At 40.7% G+C, this 20,061-nt stretch overlaps 2 protein-coding genes across 3 annotated transcripts in view; both read right to left on the bottom strand.

Moving 5' to 3' along the window:
* Nucleotides 1-13,052: 13,052 nt before the first annotated feature.
* On the bottom strand, nucleotides 13,053-16,424 carry rxfp3.2b (relaxin family peptide receptor 3.2b). Its single transcript, XM_008338575.3, has one exon. The coding sequence runs from the start codon at nucleotides 14,839-14,841 to the stop codon at nucleotides 13,636-13,638; it is 1,206 nt and encodes a 401-aa protein (XP_008336797.1). The 5' UTR covers nucleotides 14,842-16,424; the 3' UTR covers nucleotides 13,053-13,635.
* A 507-nt stretch (nucleotides 16,425-16,931) lies between these two features.
* creb3l3a (cAMP responsive element binding protein 3-like 3a) overlaps nucleotides 16,932-20,061 on the bottom strand; it is a 7,927-nt gene continuing 4,797 nt past the window's right edge. For both annotated transcript variants that reach the window (XM_025054000.1, XM_008338574.3), the window contains exon 10: nucleotides 16,932-19,548. In XM_025054000.1, coding sequence (XP_024909768.1) covers nucleotides 19,232-19,548 — 317 coding nt within the window. In that variant the 3' untranslated portion in view covers nucleotides 16,932-19,231. The remainder of the gene's footprint in view (nucleotides 19,549-20,061) is intronic.

The following is a 20,061-nucleotide window of genomic DNA, read 5'->3' as shown; positions in this document are numbered from 1 at the left end:
GCAGCATCACTTTGCCATACTCCCTCTGGATGCCCAAGCCTTATCTCCAAAGCAGAGTTCAAACACCCAACTGAGGAAACTCATTTCAGATGCTTGTATCCACGGTCTAATTTTTCTGCCTTATCCCAGGGCTAAGAACCAAAGGTGGGGGAGGGACAGAACTTCTGATACATTGAAAATGTGACCTACTGGGTCCTCTTTATTACCATGCTCTCATGCTGCACAAATCTACCTTCCCATCGAAGGCTCAGCATGAAATGTATCCTAAAGAAAATGCAGAAATATCCAACTCCTTCAACCAATACACAGTTACATACAATACAATTCTAACTGCATGTGGCATTTGGGAATGGTTGTTGACCAGTCACTGCTGTGGCTTTGTGACAAATGCTCCTTAACACTGTACCATGCAAACAGGAAGACGTTTGATAATTTAACACATGAGCTCTTGGTTATATGATACGAATCATCAAACTGTGGTGACTATAGATCAGTGTTTCCCAAACCCATATTATAAAAGTCACAAACCTTCGCGACCCAAGTCAACAGACATTATTCGTAAACTCCTGGGAAACATGATGCGAGACGACCCAAAAAAACCCTCTTGCGACCCACCTGAGGGTCGCCACCCAGTCTTTGTAAAACAATGCTATAGATAGTTTGACTGGCCTAAGTCTTTAAATGCTGTTGTTAATCTGTTACAGTTATCAACCAAGCAATCACACAGAAATAAAAAACCCAGAATGAACTCAAACTAGCTTTTGTTTGTAATTGTCCGATTCCTTTGTTGAAGTATGGCGTGATATTTTTCAGGAGGTGACAAATAGAGCTCATGCTTCTTTTTTTTTTCTGACAAACTAAAAATGTAAAAAATTAGACAGTCAAGATGTGTGGAAAGGTTCTTTGACCTCCTGCAGTTAGTTTACTGTGCTAAGAGGCTAAAAATTGAGCTGGATACGTGACCACTGCGGAGCACAATTCTCCCTCTAAGCACCTGGCTGACTTAACATTCCATGAAACACTTTTATATTATAATTCCTCAGCTTTCCTCGGCAACCTGTCATCCTGGCAGGAAAACTACTGACCCATTTTAGAAGAAGAACTAAACAGGTAGGAGTTGATATCTCTGACTCACAGATGTCAGAATTAATAAATTCATTATGTATTGCTCTGTGTGCATCAACTGTGTCCCTCTGTTATCTCTGTTATAATTTTAGCTCCATCAGTCAACAACAATACATGAAAATTAAGGCAATTATTATCAGGTTAACACATTAGTTAATTGATAGTCACAACAGATTAGTTACTGTTTAACAGCCCTGGTTTGAACATTTGAACCAAAGCTAAAGCAAATGGCAGATCCTTGCACAGGTATGACACTAGTATGGGTGGAGATACCGACTGTAGGCTTTGTTTATAACCAACCACTATGTGACGTCACAAAGTGGGTGAAATTGGAATGGCTGATTTTGAGATACATTTCCCGATTTTGGCAGCTTTCTAAATCAGCAGTGTAGTTGTTGAAACTGTCACTATCAAGGAGTAGGTCGACGTTCAAGAGACACAAATATTTGAACCGGAACACTGAGAGTCATTGAGTCAATGAAAGATGGACAGAGACAGACAGATAGATAACATAAATTTGATTTTCAGCCACAGAATGCGTGACCTACATCGCAGTCTCTAAATCTCTGGATACTGTCACCTCTGAAATGTTCTTAAATTGAAAAGCTTCGTGTAAAGCAGTACCGGAGGTCACAGCCTCAGTAAGGATATACATATGGTAAAGAGAAAGATACCTGAAAATGTATTAATGCAACGAGTGAGTCACCCTTAGGTTACATGTGGTGATTTAATCATTCTACTACATTGCAGGTTTCGTGGTGAATCTTTAGGCAGTGGCCATACCAAAAACGTAAAAAGTACCCATTCTAAAAAGAATCAAATAATCATGAGAAGTGAACCTTTCATGTTCTAAATAATACTTCGACAGAATAAACGCTGAGACGTGTAACCAGAAACTCTGACCTGTTTGCACCAAATTCATGGAGTTGGTATGTATGCAATGTAGAAATCTGACTGAGCCCAGAAGTAGGTCAGCGTCTTTGAAACACGGTGAGAGAGCATCACCACAGCTGCATCGAAGGACTGAAAATAACCTTCAGCAGTTCAATCTTTCACTTGTCAGTTAACCTATAATAACAGAAATTTGGGGAATTCACACACTCGAGGTGCTGTGTGCACGTATGTGTGTACTGTATGTGTGTGTGTGTTTGTAAATGCTTGTCTGTGTAGACCTTGGTGCTTGACTTCACTGTCCATCCTGAAATTTCAGTTTGGTTTAACGAATCATGTGATCGTCAAACTAGATTGATCTTAATTATTTTTTCTATTAATTGGTACAGTTTATGTGTGTTTCGGGCACACAGGATACACACACACAAACATAGTTTTAGGTTAAAATATTGTCAATGCACTAATAGAAACATATAAGACTACATAGGCTAAACAGACTATCCCGTTAGGACAGGGGATGTCCGATTATATCATCGACCGGTATTATTGGCCCGATATTAGCATAATTATGTAATAGCTGTAGTTATCATTGTCGAAAACCGATAACACAATGCCTGGGTTTCAACAAAAGATATGTATCATAAAAATAGTTTTGGGGATAAACGGCTGTATATTAAAGTGAAAGTCACTAGATGGCAGCATTGCGGCTCATTCTATTAATCTATTTTAATAATCAGGTGATTGTATGCAGAATGCTGGTACCAGCAACCCATAGAGTGGTTTGTACAGATACACAAATAAATATTACCGGGCCTAGCTCGGTATCAGAAATAAATTGTTGAAACAATATCAGAATATCGGCAAAAAGTTAATATCAGACATCTCTAGTTAGGACAAAGTCCACAAGTGAAGTTATTATTCACTCAAATAAACAGTAATACGTGACAGGAGGGAGTACAAAATCTCCAGTCTGGTGAGGATGAGTTATATTGACTCCACCCACTTTCCCAAATCATGCCTGTGTGATAATGACGGCTCCAGACATGCACGATAAAGCTCATCATAAAGCTCTCTTTGTCTTGACCTGGGTTCCATTATAAGGCAACAGAGAAACGATAAGACTGAAACACTGGCTGGTATTTCAGCTGATCTATTGTTCCCCAACGCTGGTCAAGATTGACATCAGCAGGGAAAGGTCAGAAAGACAGCAGCAGGGTGGATGCAGCTCCAGACTGTTGGGAGTCACAGACATACTGCTGAACTGACTGAGGTCAGTAATTTTGCTAATAAAATAAGCAAGATATTTAGCATTGCTTTGTTTAATGTACATATAGTAGGGTAGATATTCTTTCTGTTTGAAGGAGGATTATGTTCCATAACTGTCCTGCTATCAAGAACCATATTAAAAACTGCGCTGCTAGTGACCGTATCTGACAACCAAATCTGCAAACATCACTTTGAACATTGATGGCTGTGTGTCTGTCGTTTCAGAGATAGTGTTAAACTCGAAAATTAAGTAAGCCAAGCGCCGCCTTCTGAAAAGAATTAATGTACAAGTGTAATAATCATATAGATCTCTTGATTCTTGATAAAATTGTATGCAAACAACAAAGGTTCAAAACCTAGCTTTTTTCACAATTTCACAAGGCATGTGATGGTTCTTCTGAATGACAAATGAGCTAGCTTTCCACACGATGGTGGACTAGCTAATGGTGGAGGAGGCTGAGTGGAAGACCCAATAGTGTTCAGAGTATTTTTATATTTCATATTGCATGTACATTTTTACGTATTATTATTTCCAACAGTTTTCACTGGGGTGCTTATTGCAGTTTCAAATCCCTGTTGGTGTTCCTGTATGTCCTCATGTGACAAATGAAGACCTTGAATCCTTGAATGGAATGGAATCCTTGAATGGAATGCAGGCCTCCTTGAAGGTCAAGGAGGCCTGCATTCAATGAGCTTTACTTTCTATAAATGCATATCAGTGGATCTTTCGACAAAAACCAGAGAACAGCTTTCTCTCTCTCACACACTGTTTTATTGGGGCAGAGATGGGATGCTGTTAAAAAGTTAAATTAAAAGCAACTAACAAATACGACAAAAATGACTTTGCATAAATGTTTAAACAAACAAACAAACAAACACAGTCTTCAGCTGTGTTTCACCTCTTTAATCCTCCATCACCATCAAGACATTGTGATTGATGTGATGGGACATGACCATCATGAAAATGAGATACAGTACCCCTAAAGTGCTGCAGTGGTATTAATCAGCATAAGTGGGAAGGACATTCAAATTCCAAATGTTAATTAAATTAGCATTTCCCCTTAATGGACAAGCAGAGTTAGAGAACCACCACGTTGATACTTCTGTCGTGAAGTCCTGACCCATGATGTGAAATAACCTGACGTATTTTTCATCAAGTGAATTTACACTTCGGAAAATAAAATGTCACACCGGCCATGGTAAGATGCAACCTGCCCTCCACACAGAGAACTCCACCGAGACTTGGTGAACTTTGTTGGTTTCTCCTCTTTCTCCTACATCAGTTTTACCTCTGACAGGTTTGTTCCCTTGTGGTTAGGATATCACCTCCAAAAGTGGGTTGCAGTCCACTTCAGGGTTCATCTGGTAGAGGGTGAATTTTGTTCCTCCTCCTTGCACAACAAAACTTCCACCAAACAGAGTTCTTCTCTTTGTTCTTTTTCGGCAGGTCACTAGTCTTTTGTTGAAACTCGGAATCAGTTTTTGTCAATGTCTCCGCAGGTTTTTTGTTTTCTAATTTTGGAAGCTCATCAATTTTACTTTTCATGTGGGAAGTGTGCTCAGCTGTGGAGGTTTGTGTTGGATGAGAATCTACTTTTTGATTTTTCTCTGACAGAGGATCAGTTTTGTTACAATTCCTTGCACTCGCAAACCTTTTCCACAAAGACTTCTTGTGCTGGTCCTCCTCAAATTTCACACTTTCATTACTTGACAGGTTTGACACCTTTTTGGTAGAAGAAGACGCTGCAGGATGCTGGATTTCTTGTTTCAGATCCTTTTGGAAAAGGGGTTTGATCTTGTTATACTGTCCTCCATTAAAAAACTTTCTCCTCACAGTGGGTTCGGAGTTGGTCTCCTTTGTCTGTTGCTGGTTTGTATTATCTGTAGGTTGAGCAGGATATGCTTGGGTTTTTTTGGTCAAATCTCTGGTGTTAAATCCAGAGGAACCTGATGATTTCTTGCTAGAGAAATTGGACGACGATCTTGATTTAGTAGTTACACTGCTTTTTCCATTTTTGCTCTCTCCCTGCTTCTCCAACATCGTAAAACAATGAACAAGACGGTGAGTGTACCTCTTCAGCTCCTCGTCTACTGCCTCTAAAGGAATACTGCGCAGGATGGCCTCAGTTATGGCCGAAGTGGAAGGTGAAGGATCGGAGTCGGAGGAACTAGTTGCCACACCTACATCGGACCTAACAGAACAGTTGGAGGTTGGTCTGGTGTCATCCATCTTAGACATTTTGTCGTGAACTTCATGTTGTTCTTTCTTTGACAAACCCTGTAGGAGACCTGTGGGATTACTTTGGAAAATGTTGACATTTTTTGACATATTTTCAGACACACTGGAGGGTTCCTCATCTGTGGTGAGACTACAAGGTTTAGCGTGTATGACACTGTAGATTTTTATATTTTCCGTCTTAGCTTTAAAATGACTATTGCTATAGCTGGCCGCCGACTGGCCAGTTTGCACATCTGCCATAGAAAGATTGTCTGCCTTGGCTTTAGAAAGAGAGGGGGTTGCATGGATACTAGGGGTCTCCACCCAAGCCTGAGAGGACCTTCTTACTAGGTCACGCGTAGATTCTAATATAGGAGAAAGATCATTCCCACTCAAATGAAAACCAGCAGAGCTTTTGGAGGGCAAGTGTTGCTCAGAGATCATTTTGCTTTTACTTTCCTCATAACGCATCATGTCTGATGTCACTGGTGTATGACCGGAGCTCTCATCCAAGGCCTGAAAACAACTTTCTATCCTCCCAGGGCTGGGTATGTCTGTAGCTAGTTGAGCCGGAAGCTTGAAAGAGGATGTTGCTTTTGGAATTGTAAGGTCTTCCTTGTTCCCCTCGTGTCGCCCTATCCCAAGTTTAGTCTGATATAAAAACGATGTTTCCTCATTCACCAACATGGCCAACGATTGACCTTGATATGCATCAAAGACCTCAGAGGATTTCTTTACATTTTCAGGAATGTATTGTGCTGTAGGGGTTGGTGAAGAAGAAGGTATTGTACTGCCCACCTCTGGTCTGGTTGAACTACTGGAGGATAACCTTGAGTTAAGGATCAGGGCGTTTTTGCTGTTTTCCTCATACCCCTCTGGAGAGAGACTGTAGACCTCCTCATTCTTTGAGATGGCAGGAGAAAGAATCTGACTCTGGGTCTGAGAACAAATATCTGCTATCTCAGGGGTTGGAACTACTGCACCAGTAGAGGAAAAAGAAGCACTGGACCAGTTGGATGATCCACCTGGAGTCCTGGAATTTGGGCTGACCTCTTCATCTATCTTCATTACTGACAAAGCTGAAGCGGAGGCACAAAGCGGTGAAGAGGAAACGTGGGCGGTCCGTTTGCACCTTAGAGCAGATATGCTGGAGGATGACCTAGCTTCAGAGTCTATGATCTCCCTGAAGTATTTCTCTTCTTTCAACTTAAGTATGGATTGACTGCAAGTCTCCTCTGAGATTGCTGAAGAAACACCTGGACTCTCTGAACACACTTGGTAGCACCGTGCTGCCAGCTCGGGTGTGGACAGAGACAAAGACGTAGTTCTTCTTAAAGAAGGTCTGGAGTGGGAACCAGAGGAGGAGGTTCTCCTCCCTGCTCTGCTCGAGCACTTTAAGGAAGACTTTGCCTCGGAGATAATAACATTTTTTCTGTCTTTGAAATCTTCTTGACTCTCCAACATTTTGAAACATTTTACAAGATTTTCAGTATATTTCTTTAGATCTTCATCGACCACAGTTACGGGGAAGGTGCACAGAATGGCTTCAGTCAATGTCGCAGCAGTATGAAACGAGGAAAAGTTAGAACTGTCAATTTTAGTGTTCATTTTTGATTTAGTTGAGCAGCTCGTCGATGGGCTGTTCTCAAGGATTGTTGTATTTTTGCCATCTTTGTCAGATTCTACCTCCCAGGTAGCTGAAGAAAAACCCGGGCTGTCCCTGGCTGCCTGAGTAGAACTCGCTATCTCAGTGGTGAACTCTGCTGTACCACCAGGTCTCTCCTCCACTGAAAATGCCAAATAGGACCTCTGCGTGTCATCAGTCTCTGGTAAAGCTGATGAGGAGCCCCGGGTCTCCTTGAGGACCTCAGGGGAGGTGTACAGAGTTTGAAGAGCGGACACTGCTGTATCAGTAGTTAAAGAGGAATACGATGAAGCGGTTTTGTCCCTAACCTGTAATCTGGCTGAGCACCTTGAAGACGACACAGCACCAGGGACAAAGACATTTTGACCATTTCCATCACCTCTCCCCATCTCTGACACAGTTGGAGAGAAACTGCAGGTCTCCTCAACAGTCTGAGAACCAGCCCATTCCTGCATGGATACTGTTGAGGAGGCGGGTAACATGAAATTAGGTGAACATGTCTCCATTATTATTTCTGGGGTAGGAAAACTGACGCAAGATGTTGTTTTCTTGATTGTTATATATTTGTGGTCCCCATCATCTGCTTCGATTCCTGACAAAACTGGGGAGAGGCTATGGGTCTCTTCAAAGGCTGGAGAGAAACTGACTGTCAGCTCGGGGACAGACACTGTTCTACAGGTAGGTGTAGAGAAAAAGGCAGATGTCATCAACACCTGTGACCTGGAGGAGAATGTTGTTTCAGAAACCATAACGCTCTGAATATCGCTGTCATAGCTCTCATCCTGAGCATTGATGCAGTTCTCATCATTTTCAGATTTAGATTTAGAGCGACTAGGAGTGCTGCCCTTCTCAGATGTGGGTGATGATACACTGAGTGTCTCATTAAGGATCTGGGAGAAACCATCTGCCATCTCAGGGATGGACTGTGACATTGTGGAAGATAAAGAGAAAGCAGCGGAAGCCATTTTCTCCCCCACCTCTGATTTGAGAGAACTGTAAGACAATGATCTTGGGACGGGGATAATGTTTCCTTTCTCTTTGTCTTGTTCTTCCTCAGAAACAGCAGGTAAAGTGATGCTGGTCTCCTTAAAGTCCGTCCTTGTTGAAGTGAGACTGCCATTCTCGTCAAAGGTTTCAGCGTATTCATATGCTAGTTCCGGAGCTGACGCTCTGGTACAGGTTTGCAAAAATGAAGCACAGCAAGTTGTTGGCCTCCTCTTTTCTAATCTAGCCGAGCAGTTGGAAAATGATCGTTTGTCAGAAATTGATGTTTTTCTCTGGATACTTTCCTGGTTTTCCAATGCTTTAAAACACTGGACAAGGTGTTGTGTATACTGCACGAGTGCCTCATCCACGTCAGCAGGAGGGATGCTATTTAAAACGGCCTCCGCCAATGCAACATTTGTAGGCGAAGAAGAATCCGTCAGATCCATGTTCATTGGCATGTCTGGTGTGCCTGAGTAACGGGAAAGTCTGGTGTTTGGGGGGAGGTTTTTGCCGTGGTTTTTATGTCCTTCCTTCTCAGACACAGCTGCCGAGTCTCTGAACGTGTTACCAAAGGACTGAGGAAACATCTGTCTCATCTTCATGGCTTCTATAGGGATAGGTGGAGAGGAAACTGGAAAGGCTGTTACCTCGCACATTTCTGGTCTTGGCAGGAAGTCAGCTGATAACCTGTCCCTTGGGATTATGAGGTGTTGGTCTTCTTTCGCATGGTCTTCAAAGTCACAAGGCTTTTCTTCTGGCTTTTGAGGAAACCCACTGTCTCCAAGTCCCAAACCTAACTTAGGTGAAATGAGATCTGGAGGACCCATTTTGACCCTGACCCCTGAGCCAATGGAAAGGCTGCCAGGTGACTTTGACTCAACTGGAGAGAGACTGCTCATCAGATCAGGAGAAATGGCTTTGTTAGGTGTTAGGAAAGGGGAAGAAGGGGAGTTACTCCTCAATTTGGCCGACAGACTGGATGATAATCTTTTCTCATTTTCGATGTCATAAACGTCTTTGTTCAACACAGAAGTCATGTTGTGTTTGGGATTCAGGTCTTGTTGAGGCTCCTTAAGGGATTTGGCAGACCATAGCTGCATCTTAAAAAACATATCCAAATAAACTTCCGCCTTCCCTCTGGTGACAGGACAGAGTTTCAGCACATCCTCACTATGGTCAGATGTTTTACGTTCCTCTGTGTCCCAAAGGTAAAGCGACGCCTTCAGGTCTCCGATATCGACCATTGTCTGCTTGATGACGTCAGAGACAAACGCACGGGGGAACGTGTCTCCGTCCTCTGTGATTGGATCAAATGTATCAATGAAATCCATTTTCAAAAATGTTCTTCCAGTTTCTTTTGTTATATTTGCGACGTCGTCTATATCTGTTGTTATTCTCTAAACCGTATCTACTGAAGTGTGTTAGGTTAAAAAAAGACGCAGTGTTACATTTTCCCAACATGTTGGGTTTCATCATCTATTACAGTACTCCAGTTCTTACTGTTATATTTCAAATTAAAGATTCCATTATCTTGTCCGACCTCCATGGTCTTTTTTTGTACGCAGAGGCAACAGATCTTCTTAATATTACATTACTCCTCCTCGCTTGGCACACCTTATTTAACTCCAAAGCAACATTTCCTTTCCTTTTAAATAACATATCCATTACAGTCAGTAGAACTGGTGATGTTTATTGGCAGTTGGCCTCCATCATGTTGTATTACTGCCCTATTTTGAATACTGTCACCCAAGAGTATTTAAATAGCTTCTCATTCTTCTTGTCCCCCACCAAATCCCTTACCTACAGACTGCATCTGTTTGTTTGTGTTCATGCCTTTTTTTTGTATTTCCCTACTTTACGGGTGCTTAAATGCATTAGAAATGTTAGTGTGAAGATCCTATGAACATTAAAGGTAACAGTGTCGCAGTGTCCTTTGAACTGTAATTAAAGTCTTTCTTGTTTTTTGGTCTGAGATACAAAAGATTTCAACTCGGCCAATCCTGAGCTTCCATTACAGTTGTATTTATCAGCTTCATGATCTTAATGTAAATTAATTTAAAAAGATCACTCATTTCCCTCTCAAATGCTTTACAGTGCTGTCTCTTTTCTGTGTCATTTCACTGCAGTTTTCTTGTCGCCATTAAAAAGCAAAATAAATGCCTGATAAAAAGACCAGCGTCCAAAAGCCAAGGAAGCAACAGGTTTAAAATGTGTTCAGCACAGAAGTATTTACGACAAGGCCAAACTGGATGCTCTTTGCTTCCTTCATTTCACTATCCTTTAACCTTTAAGAATATACCATGTTCTTATACCCAGCTACACACACAGCTACGCTGTATACTGATTCAAATGCAGGTTGTAAGCTGATTCATCTTCACACAATTTACAGGATTTTGACATTCCTATTAAATATAAATATTAAGCCAAGGCCGACCATGAGGATATCGACATTTTTTAATACCTGTTCATTTTTAATCAAAACAACTTGTGGAGTTCTATTGTCATAAGTAGTCATTGACAGGAAGTGGTAAATTTGAATGGATTACAATTCTGCTAAAATAGTTTTAAAGTATCTGTAACGTTCCTGACTTTTAACTTTCAGGATGTCAACACAGCACAGTGTGGCGTTAACCCAGGCATAGGCAAATTTTTTGACTTTTTGTGGTCCACGGGGGAGTGGAAAAGGATCACATCAAAGGAGCGTTCATATGAACTGAAACAAATGACATGTAAAAGTCATAAAGTCTAAAATGGCTATAATAATAATAATAATAAAGGCTAAAATGCTAAACGGGCAGTATCCGGCCCCCGGGCCGTAGTTTGCCCATGCCTGCGCTATCCTCATTAGACCCTTGTCACAGCGTTGATATTCTGAGGTATGGTTGCCATTAAGATGAAAGAGAATGATACAATTTGGGTCAAAACATAAATACCTTTAGATACCAAGGTCCTGATAGAAGTATTTTACAAACCAGTACTAATTTGAATATATTCAACTGTGTACTTGCCTTTATTAAGTATTCTTATGGTACTTTTTAAAAACAGAAGTGACAGAAGTGGTAAATGACCAGCTGATTTGCGAAAAAGTTACACAAGTTACTAGTTTTATGTTTAAAAAAAACCAACCCTGTGTGGAGTCTAGAGCATATGAAGCCATGGGTTTAGCTGACCATCTTTTAAAACCCTTTGTGCATTGTGTTGCCTTCAAGTGGATCACACAGATCCGGCTGCCTATGACTAAGGAATTATATTTTTCTCGGAGCAAAGTTGACGTTGAACGTTTTAGAAGTGTTTCTACCACATTCCATGTTCACTGAAGACTTTGACATGGACAAGACAGGAAGTGAGGCGTACAACCCACAACCATGACTGCTCTTACTAACCATATCAGTGTACTAACAAGCACTAAACTAACTGACCAATCATAACAGCGACACCACATATTTTGCGAAGCAGTTATTTGAAGTTATTTGATTTTATTAGATGTTTATGTCTATTTAAGGCATCTGGACGGAGTAGCAAGCAGAGGAATACTCCCCAGCTCTATATGTTGTAGATCTATATACAGAGAGTGGCAGAAGAGTTTCATTTAGAGGAAGGTCATTTTTGGATATATTGAACTGTCAATACTGGATATTGACAGAGGGGGTGTTACATTGAACACTGAAAGATCAACAGTGATGTGCTACAGCGCCACAGGCTGGATAAAAAGGCAGCTGACAAAAGGCAGCAGCTACTGACTGTGACTATATTCATTGGAAAGGATCGTTTTTGGATGAATCATTAATCTTGGAAGCAAATCAAGAAAAAAAGGTTTCCTGGCTAAACTAGTTGTTATTGGTTTACTCTCATACTCCTGTCTTATTGTCTTTTTGGCATGGGCACATGAGGAAAGAAGGGAAGAGAAGTGCAGTCTATGCTCTCTCCTCTGTTCATCACTGTGACTGTGTGTGAACGAGAGGGATCAAAACTGTTCTCAGAAATGTGAAGCCACACTGAAAAACACCAGTCAATTAAAACAATATAAAATATGAATGATATTTGTTGCAAAATCCTATAACTACAATAGGTGATTTGATGCTTCCATCTGTTGTAGTTATTCCACTGTATTCCACTACGTCACGCCAGTTAATATTAAGAGACAAAAATTATTAAGAGACGGTTTGCTCATTTGATTTTGCAAATAAATTTACTACTGTATACTTCAATTTAAGTTATAATTTAAGTATTATTTAATATAATACTTACTGTATTTAAAGAAAAATACTAAAATATAAATAAAGACTTCTTAAATAGAGAACTTTATTAATTAACTTGAGAATGACAACAACAACAAAAATGAGCAATTACAAGATCACATACCAAAAACGACTTTTAATCAAAGGTGATACTTTCACTAAGCCTCTCTGATTAGGAAAACAAGCTGAGCATGTATGTCAAAGATAAGTTGACATTGAGAGCATTATTGTCTTGAATTTCACCGATTAATTGACATCTGGTTGTATTTACCTATAGATTTACCAAGAAGTCAAAACGACACAACAACGGGTTTATTGTTGTTACGTAAAAACAAAACGACATGTTCAAAGGGTTTTGACATTAAGTCCAGGGATCAATGTTTAAATAACTGCTCGTTTGTTGTGATATCACAGTTAAGCGTTGTGGTTTGATTCACAGCAGCATTAAAGTCACAAAACCTGGAGCCTACTGTATATATTATGTGTTGAACTGAGAAACAAATATATATTTATAACCATATATGTTTATATATATGTGTATATATATATATATATATATACACATATATATATACATATATATAATAATGTCCTCAAAGGTCACACTTGATCTTGAAAGGTGCTAAATTAATCCTATAATAATAATAATAATAATAATAATAATAATAATAATAATAATAATAATAGCAAATGAATGCCACCCTCATATTTATTCATTTATGTATTTATTCTCTTATCTTTAAGGAAACAGTTACAAAACTAGAATTTATATATTTGCACCTACAATACAACGGTAAACAGCCAAGGCTGACATTAAAGACATCATACATTTTCAACAGATTCTAGTGAGAGACGATCTGTGAGCGAGGTGAGACGACTATGATGGTGTACGTTGTATAGAAAACGTCAGCCTATTACACCTACACTGTTATGCACACCCTGTACAAGCTGTACTTTACAACATTTACATTAATGTTTACTATACGTGTCCCAGAATGCATCTGAGAAGATATATGCATAAATATATCGATGTCATTTATGATTGATATCGGACACCTATTCTTGAAGGCTTTCCACAAAACGTTTCTGACAGTCAGAGCTAGAGTTGAAGAGAACCAGACACAGAGCAGGACGACGTCCGTTATGATTGAGCTGGTTTCACAGTCAGTGAGTGGACGTTGACAGGGATAAATGATAAATGGACTTTGTCAGTCACGCAGTCCAATCCATTTGCTGCTCTGTCGCAGTAAAAAAAGTTATTTTGGTCAAACATCCATTTGGACCAGTACCAGAACTGGTGGCGCCTCAGCTACTTTGGCGTTGCGACGCAGCAGATGGGTTAACCTCCCGAAGGATGGTGCAGAGTGAAGGAGGAGTTCCTTCAGACCAGCTCGAAACTCCCTGCGGATGAGGCAGTAGAGCACCGGGTTCAAGCAGCTGTTGGTGTGTGCCAAACACACGGTCAGTGGAAAGGCGTAGGCTTGCACATTGTAGAAAGCCTTGCTAAAGGGCATGAGGTCAAACTTGATAAGTACGCCCCACAAAGTTAACGCCTGATTGGGAAGCCAGCAGAGAAAGAAGGACAGGACGACGATGATAATGGACTTTGTTACCTTGGAGCGACGATTTTGTCGTCCTTTTTCAGTCTCAGTGCTGGCCGCTCCGGCTATGCGTCGGGTGAGGATCAAACGTAACAACAGCAGATAGCAGACAGTGATTATGACTAGAGGAATCAGGAAGCCCAACAGGACCTTCTGCAGCTGGTACAAGCCTAAGAGGAGCTGTGGATCCCAATTGCCCGAGTCTGGAAATCGCACTAGGCACAACTCCTCATCTGACACCTGGGCACTGGTGGAGTAGATGGCGTGAGGCAGAGTGGCCAACAGTGAAACAGCCCAGATAGCCACGCTTGTACATTTGGCTCTGGCAGCTCCTGCCCGTCTGTAGTGCATCTTCAGCGCTGTGGACATGGAGTAATAGCGCGCCACGCTCATAGCTGTGAGGAAGAACACGCTGGCGTACATGTTCATGGTGGTGACGGTGCTGACAATCTTGCACATCACTCGTCCAAACGGCCAGCGGAAGTCAAGGGCTGTGTCTACTGCCCAGAAAGGCAAAGTGAGAACAAACTGAAGGTCTGTGATGGCCAGACCCATCACAAAGAAGTTAATGGACGATTGCTTCTGCCTGTAACGTGAATGAAGTAAATACAAAGCTAGTGAGTTGCCCACCAGCCCGAGGGCACAGACGACAGAGTAGACAAGCGCTATCATCACACGCACGACCATGCTGGAGCTGTCGCCCTGTAACTCCATGATAGAGTCCCTGGTGAGGAGCTGCAGCCAGCAGTGCAGTGACAGGTTGTTACTGTCAGAACCTTTGCTAGAGTTCCCCAGGTTGTTCTCCTGTAGTATCTGCTGCTCACATGGCTCTGGAGCCACTGTTTGAACCCCAGTCTCATTCATCTGCATGGCTGGACTCTGCCTGCTCACATATCACTTTGGTCGTCAAGTTTGACAGCCGTATGTCATATAATAAAAAAAAGAAAAGAAAAAGACACACAGAGTAACGGAGCTGTTGAAGAAAGCTATTTGGAAAACTTCAGGAATATATTTTATCTCAACATTAACCAAACATATGCCTGCCGTCCTCCTCTACTATTATCCTCATCCTTCTCTCTCCAAAAACACTGCGCCTCGCGCGCAACGACCATTTATAGGCTCCACGAGGACGCGCACAGCTGAGAAGCGCGGCTGTGCGCGCGTTCCTTCTCTCCGGCAGTGGGCGTGATTAGAGCTGAGAGAGAGTCCACGCTCTAATAACCGCAGCCACATCAAAGTCTGTCAGCGTGTCCGCTGGGCGAGCAGTGTATTTGGACACGGTGCTCGACGGCACCTCGGAAATGACCGCGCCAGAGGTGCGCCTCTGTGGAGCAGCTGTGCGCGTCAAATATGAAGACGTGCGGTGAAGACGCCAGTGTTCTGTTCCGACTGAAGCCGTAATTCCGGCGCTATTCTGTGTTTGATGTCCTTGTTCTGCACTGCGAGGCGCAGTGTCGAGATCAACGATACAACAACAAACGCTGAATTAAAACCTGGGAGAATAAACTGACCTCTGACAGTGAGGATGATGGTGTTGCGCTCTGTAGCCTTGTATCCTACGGAAATGAAGGGTTGGCTCTTAACACCTGAACGCCTCTGGTGGCCCATTATTTTTCCCTTCGAATTAAAGACGGGGGCTTGAGCCCCACCTGAATCCTTGGCATGTCCGCTTCAGTTATGATAATGAGGTTGAAAGGATGCAGCGGCGTCAAACTCATTTAGGTTGAGGGGCCGCTTACAACCTGACTAGATGTAAAGCGGGACCAGTAGAATCATAACATAACATATAAATAATAAAAGCCCGTCTTTTTCCCCTTTTTTAATGCAAAAAGAATAAAAAATATTAGATAAACATTCATATTTAATTAAATATAATTTTACATAACTGAACATTAAGTGTTAGTGTATTTTTATTTTATTTTCTGGGCCTCGTTGAAACAACAAGTGGGCCAGTTTTGGTCCACGGGCTATATGTTTGACACCCCTGTATTACATATGTTGTACATTTTGTACAAGTGTTCTAGTCAGTGCTCTGTGACGTATGATAGGTGTAGAAAAAGCATTCAGCCACACGATAACTTCTCCACCTTTTTGGTTGCAATTAGTAATAAAGCAAAAAAAATGCATATTTTTAATCTGGTCTCACACTTTTTTATGTAAAAAAATGTGTGTGGTTTGAACTAATTATATTGACATAATGAGAATTAGTGAAGAAGAAGAAAAAAAATCCTCTGTTTTAATCTTTTCTGACCCAGTTCTTGTTATTATTTTCTCACATGAACAACCTAATCCATAGACTCTGACAGATTCCCTGGTCTAGGCATTCAGTTGTGATGGAGACTAAGTCTGATTCATGAGCACCTGACATTTCACACTGAATATACACTACGTACTCCACAGCTCAGTCATTAGGCTGATGTGCACATTAACCAGTTTTTGTTTTTCTCTTCATATTGATAAATAGGTGAATAGATACAACATTGGAAAAAAATGACTGACATTTAAAAATTAATCTTTCCTGTGCTGTGATTGGTTAGACACAGCAGTTGAAAATTGGTAATATTCTGTTAAAATTTGCACTCAATTTTAATAGGAACAAAAGTCTAATTTCTCTTCCAGTTTATTCTCAAATTATTTTTTATAGGCTACAGTGGCTAATGCTTTAGTTACAGCAGGTTGTATTTGATTGAACCAATTTCAAGTGCACAGAGTTGACTTTATATGAAAACACACTTTTCTTGACAGAATAACTTTGTGTCCAAAAAACACTTCACTACCAAAAGTCAAATGTCTCCACCTAAAGCTGATTTAAAACGCTTCCTTCTCACAGCCGGTTGTCTGCTCTGTTCTCTGTTAATATTTCACTGCCATGATCCAGCCCACTCATCTGACATGAAGTGATCAGAAGCAAAAGAAATCGTGGTGACTTCCAGAGATTTAGACGTAAAAAACGAAAAGAAAACGCTATCACAGTTTATTTACATTTCTCTCTCCATTCCAGCCTGAGCCAACATCAAGTCATCTCACAAAATGTGCCGCTGCAGTTGTTTCACCAGATCGGACGCTTTATTGTTCCTTGTCATTATCAAAAACCTTGTGACGCTTACAAATTAGCAGTCGTTAGGCTAATTAACAGGGTTGTGTAATTAGTGACAAATTAACAAAAAACAATTATCTGCAAAAAATGACATTTTAAACGACCCATCTCATCTCATTTGCCTTAATGGGCAAATGAGTGACTAATGCGCAGTGATTCGGATTGAACTGATTCATCTAATGGTTCATCAGCCAAATGGATTTCAATGAACACAGATTCTCCAGTAGTTTGTCCTTTACCCAGATTAGCTGTACACAACAAATACGCAGTCACTTTAATGGAATCATAGTTTGCAAAGTGACAAAATGAAACTTGGAAATTACAGTATCACTTATCACTGAAAATGATTTTTACTACAGCTTTTTGTCTTGTCTGCTAGAACATCATGATCTTTGGTATTTGTTGGTTACAGCTCCTCTGGTCAGACAGAGTAAGGAACCTGTTTAGAGACCATTTAACCAAGGCAACATTGAAATCACTAAAATGATGGGGAAATATTTTTCTTAAGAACTGAATGATGCGCTCTATTCACCAGATACAGGTCAGTTAATGGACAAAAAGTAAATAAGTAAAAGGTCAAAAAGCGTGCTACAAGTGACAAAGTGCAAAAGCAAACATTAAATACAACAAATAGTCCAGAAGTGGGCATTTATGCCCCCCCCCCCTTTATTCCATAATTAAAGACAATCCATTCATGGTTTTCTTCTTTTCATAATTAATAGATGCCAAACCCTTTAGTTCAAAGGTTTTACATTTTCAGTGCAAAACAATAGCAACCACAGTCGTTTCCATATTCATGTGGAGCTTCACTGATGTCTGCATTTCCAATTAAATCATGAATTAGTGCTTCACCAGAAACGGTGAGTCACGTTAAAAAATGTGTTCCTCTAATAGAACCATTATGACAATGTCTGGTGGGAAGAAGAACTGATGTTGTTTTTAAGTGTGTCCTAATGTACGGCACTGACACCAGAGAAAGGAAGATCAACATTTAATCATTATATAGAAATAATAAAGCTATTATTCTATTCACTGATATGATAAGCTTAGTTAAAAAAAGGCATCTGCTCTAGTGCGAGCTGGACACAATTTCAAAGTGAGGCTGTGGCAGAAGAATCCGAATAGTCAAAGACAAAAGAATGTCAAGCTCTCCTCACTTCTACATACTTCAACAAAGAGTGAAATATTGATTCATCGCTGAGTTCTCGAGCTTGAGTATGCCGTTAGTTGTTTAAGTTCTCTTCTCTCACTGATATTGAAAAAAAACTATTCTGTTAATAAGAAAGTTTGGAGGAGCTCATTTACCGAGTGAGTTCATTTAGATCCACGTCACACCTTGAAAGAAAAAAAACCAATTGGTAGATTAAAAAAAACAGGGGTTGCTTTGATTGGCTGGTGTCTCCTCATTCCCTTATGGCCGACCCAGCTCAGTGGGAACCCATTTAAGTGTAAAGGCTCCTCAGCTCCGCGCACACTCAGCTAATCAGAGGTATGGATTGGAGTGCTGATTGGAAATGCTGATGGTAGAGACTTTTACCCTGATTGAATACGCCATAGGAGCGAAGCAAATAAAAGAGAACAAAAGTTGGAGATTAAGGAACGTGTAGATTGTTTATTAAAGGGAGCTAAAAATTACTTTATGCTAACTTTCACTCTTTTTATTTAGTCTAAATGCAGTTAGTATCGTCAGTTTGTCTGATGACACTAAATTATCAAACGTCCCATCTCCCTCGGGAATATTTAGGAATGTCCCTTCAGGCGCTATAAAAGTATTAGAGGAATAACTTGGAATAACTCGGCTTATTCTTCTTTCACGTCCACCTTTCTTTTTTTTGGGTTTTTATTATTAACTAGGTTTCTTTTGAATAAAAAATACTTGGAGCTACATGTCTCCCAGCCCTCTTACAGTAATTCATGTTTTCCTGTCTTCCAGTTCCTGTACCTGTGATTAACCTTGCCCCCCAGCCCCAAAGCTGTGCTTGGTTGAATCTGAAGGATTTGAATCTTTTCACTAATATAAAATAAGTATGACAAAAAGGGAAAGTCATAAAGACTGAATATACAACAATTCGGCTCAAACATGGATGATTCAAAGCCAAATTCTTCCCTGTGACCTCCATTAGGAGGAAGACATGACGAGGAATTCATCAGTAGAATTTCTTCTTACATATCATCAGCGTGTGGTTGAAGCTTGGCAGAGCGGCGGGGATCCAAGGTGACCGTGGCGATGTGACCAGTAATTGGGTCTACGTGGTAATGACTTATTCTTTCGGTTTCATTGATGTTCACGGATAAAGTTTCCAAACTGGAGTGATCTTGGTTCAATCCCAGCTTTCCCATTATGGCAGAAATGTCTTCGATTTCATGATCTCCAGGAAAATGCCGGTGCAGAGGTTTGGATTCCTTCTCATTAAAAACTGGGGCTTCAGTGTCATGCAGCACTCGGGAAGCTTGGAGGTTCTGCAGGGAGCGTGACTGGACTGTTTTGGGAAAAAGGATTTGAAGAAGTGATGTTTAATTCACGGTGACAAATGCTCCTGTGTAGAAACTGTCCCTGTCTCTTGGTTATTTGATGGAAAAAAAAGAAGCATATATCTCTGAGTGACGATGTATTCGTCTGCTCCGCTCGCCACCTACAGTACTTCTCCTGCGAACTAGTCGGCGAGTTCTAAAGCCATACGTCGGAATGATGGAACAACGCTTTCTTTATAAATTCAGTGGCGACTTGACCCTGAACGGTTGTTCGTCGAGGACGTCGCAAACCGAGAACTTCTAGTTGTCGTTTTTACCTCTTTAAAAATATATTTTGTTAAATTAAAAGATATTTTTAAACATTTTAAATGGTAACAATATCATCTCTGTGTGGTAGAACTGTGAACTGTGAAATGTGTACTGTGTCGAAATTTAAGTCAGATTGTGCTACACATCTCTATTCTGCTTTTATGTTTTTTCGGTTTCCCAAAAAGAACTAGTTTGAGCCTGTTTTTCACCTC

The sequence above is a fragment of the Cynoglossus semilaevis genome, chromosome 2 (assembly GCF_000523025.1).
Source record: "Cynoglossus semilaevis isolate Cse_v1.0 chromosome 2, Cse_v1.0, whole genome shotgun sequence".
NCBI lineage: Eukaryota > Metazoa > Chordata > Actinopteri > Pleuronectiformes > Cynoglossidae > Cynoglossus > Cynoglossus semilaevis.
This window is presented reverse-complemented; position numbering and strand designations above follow the sequence as displayed.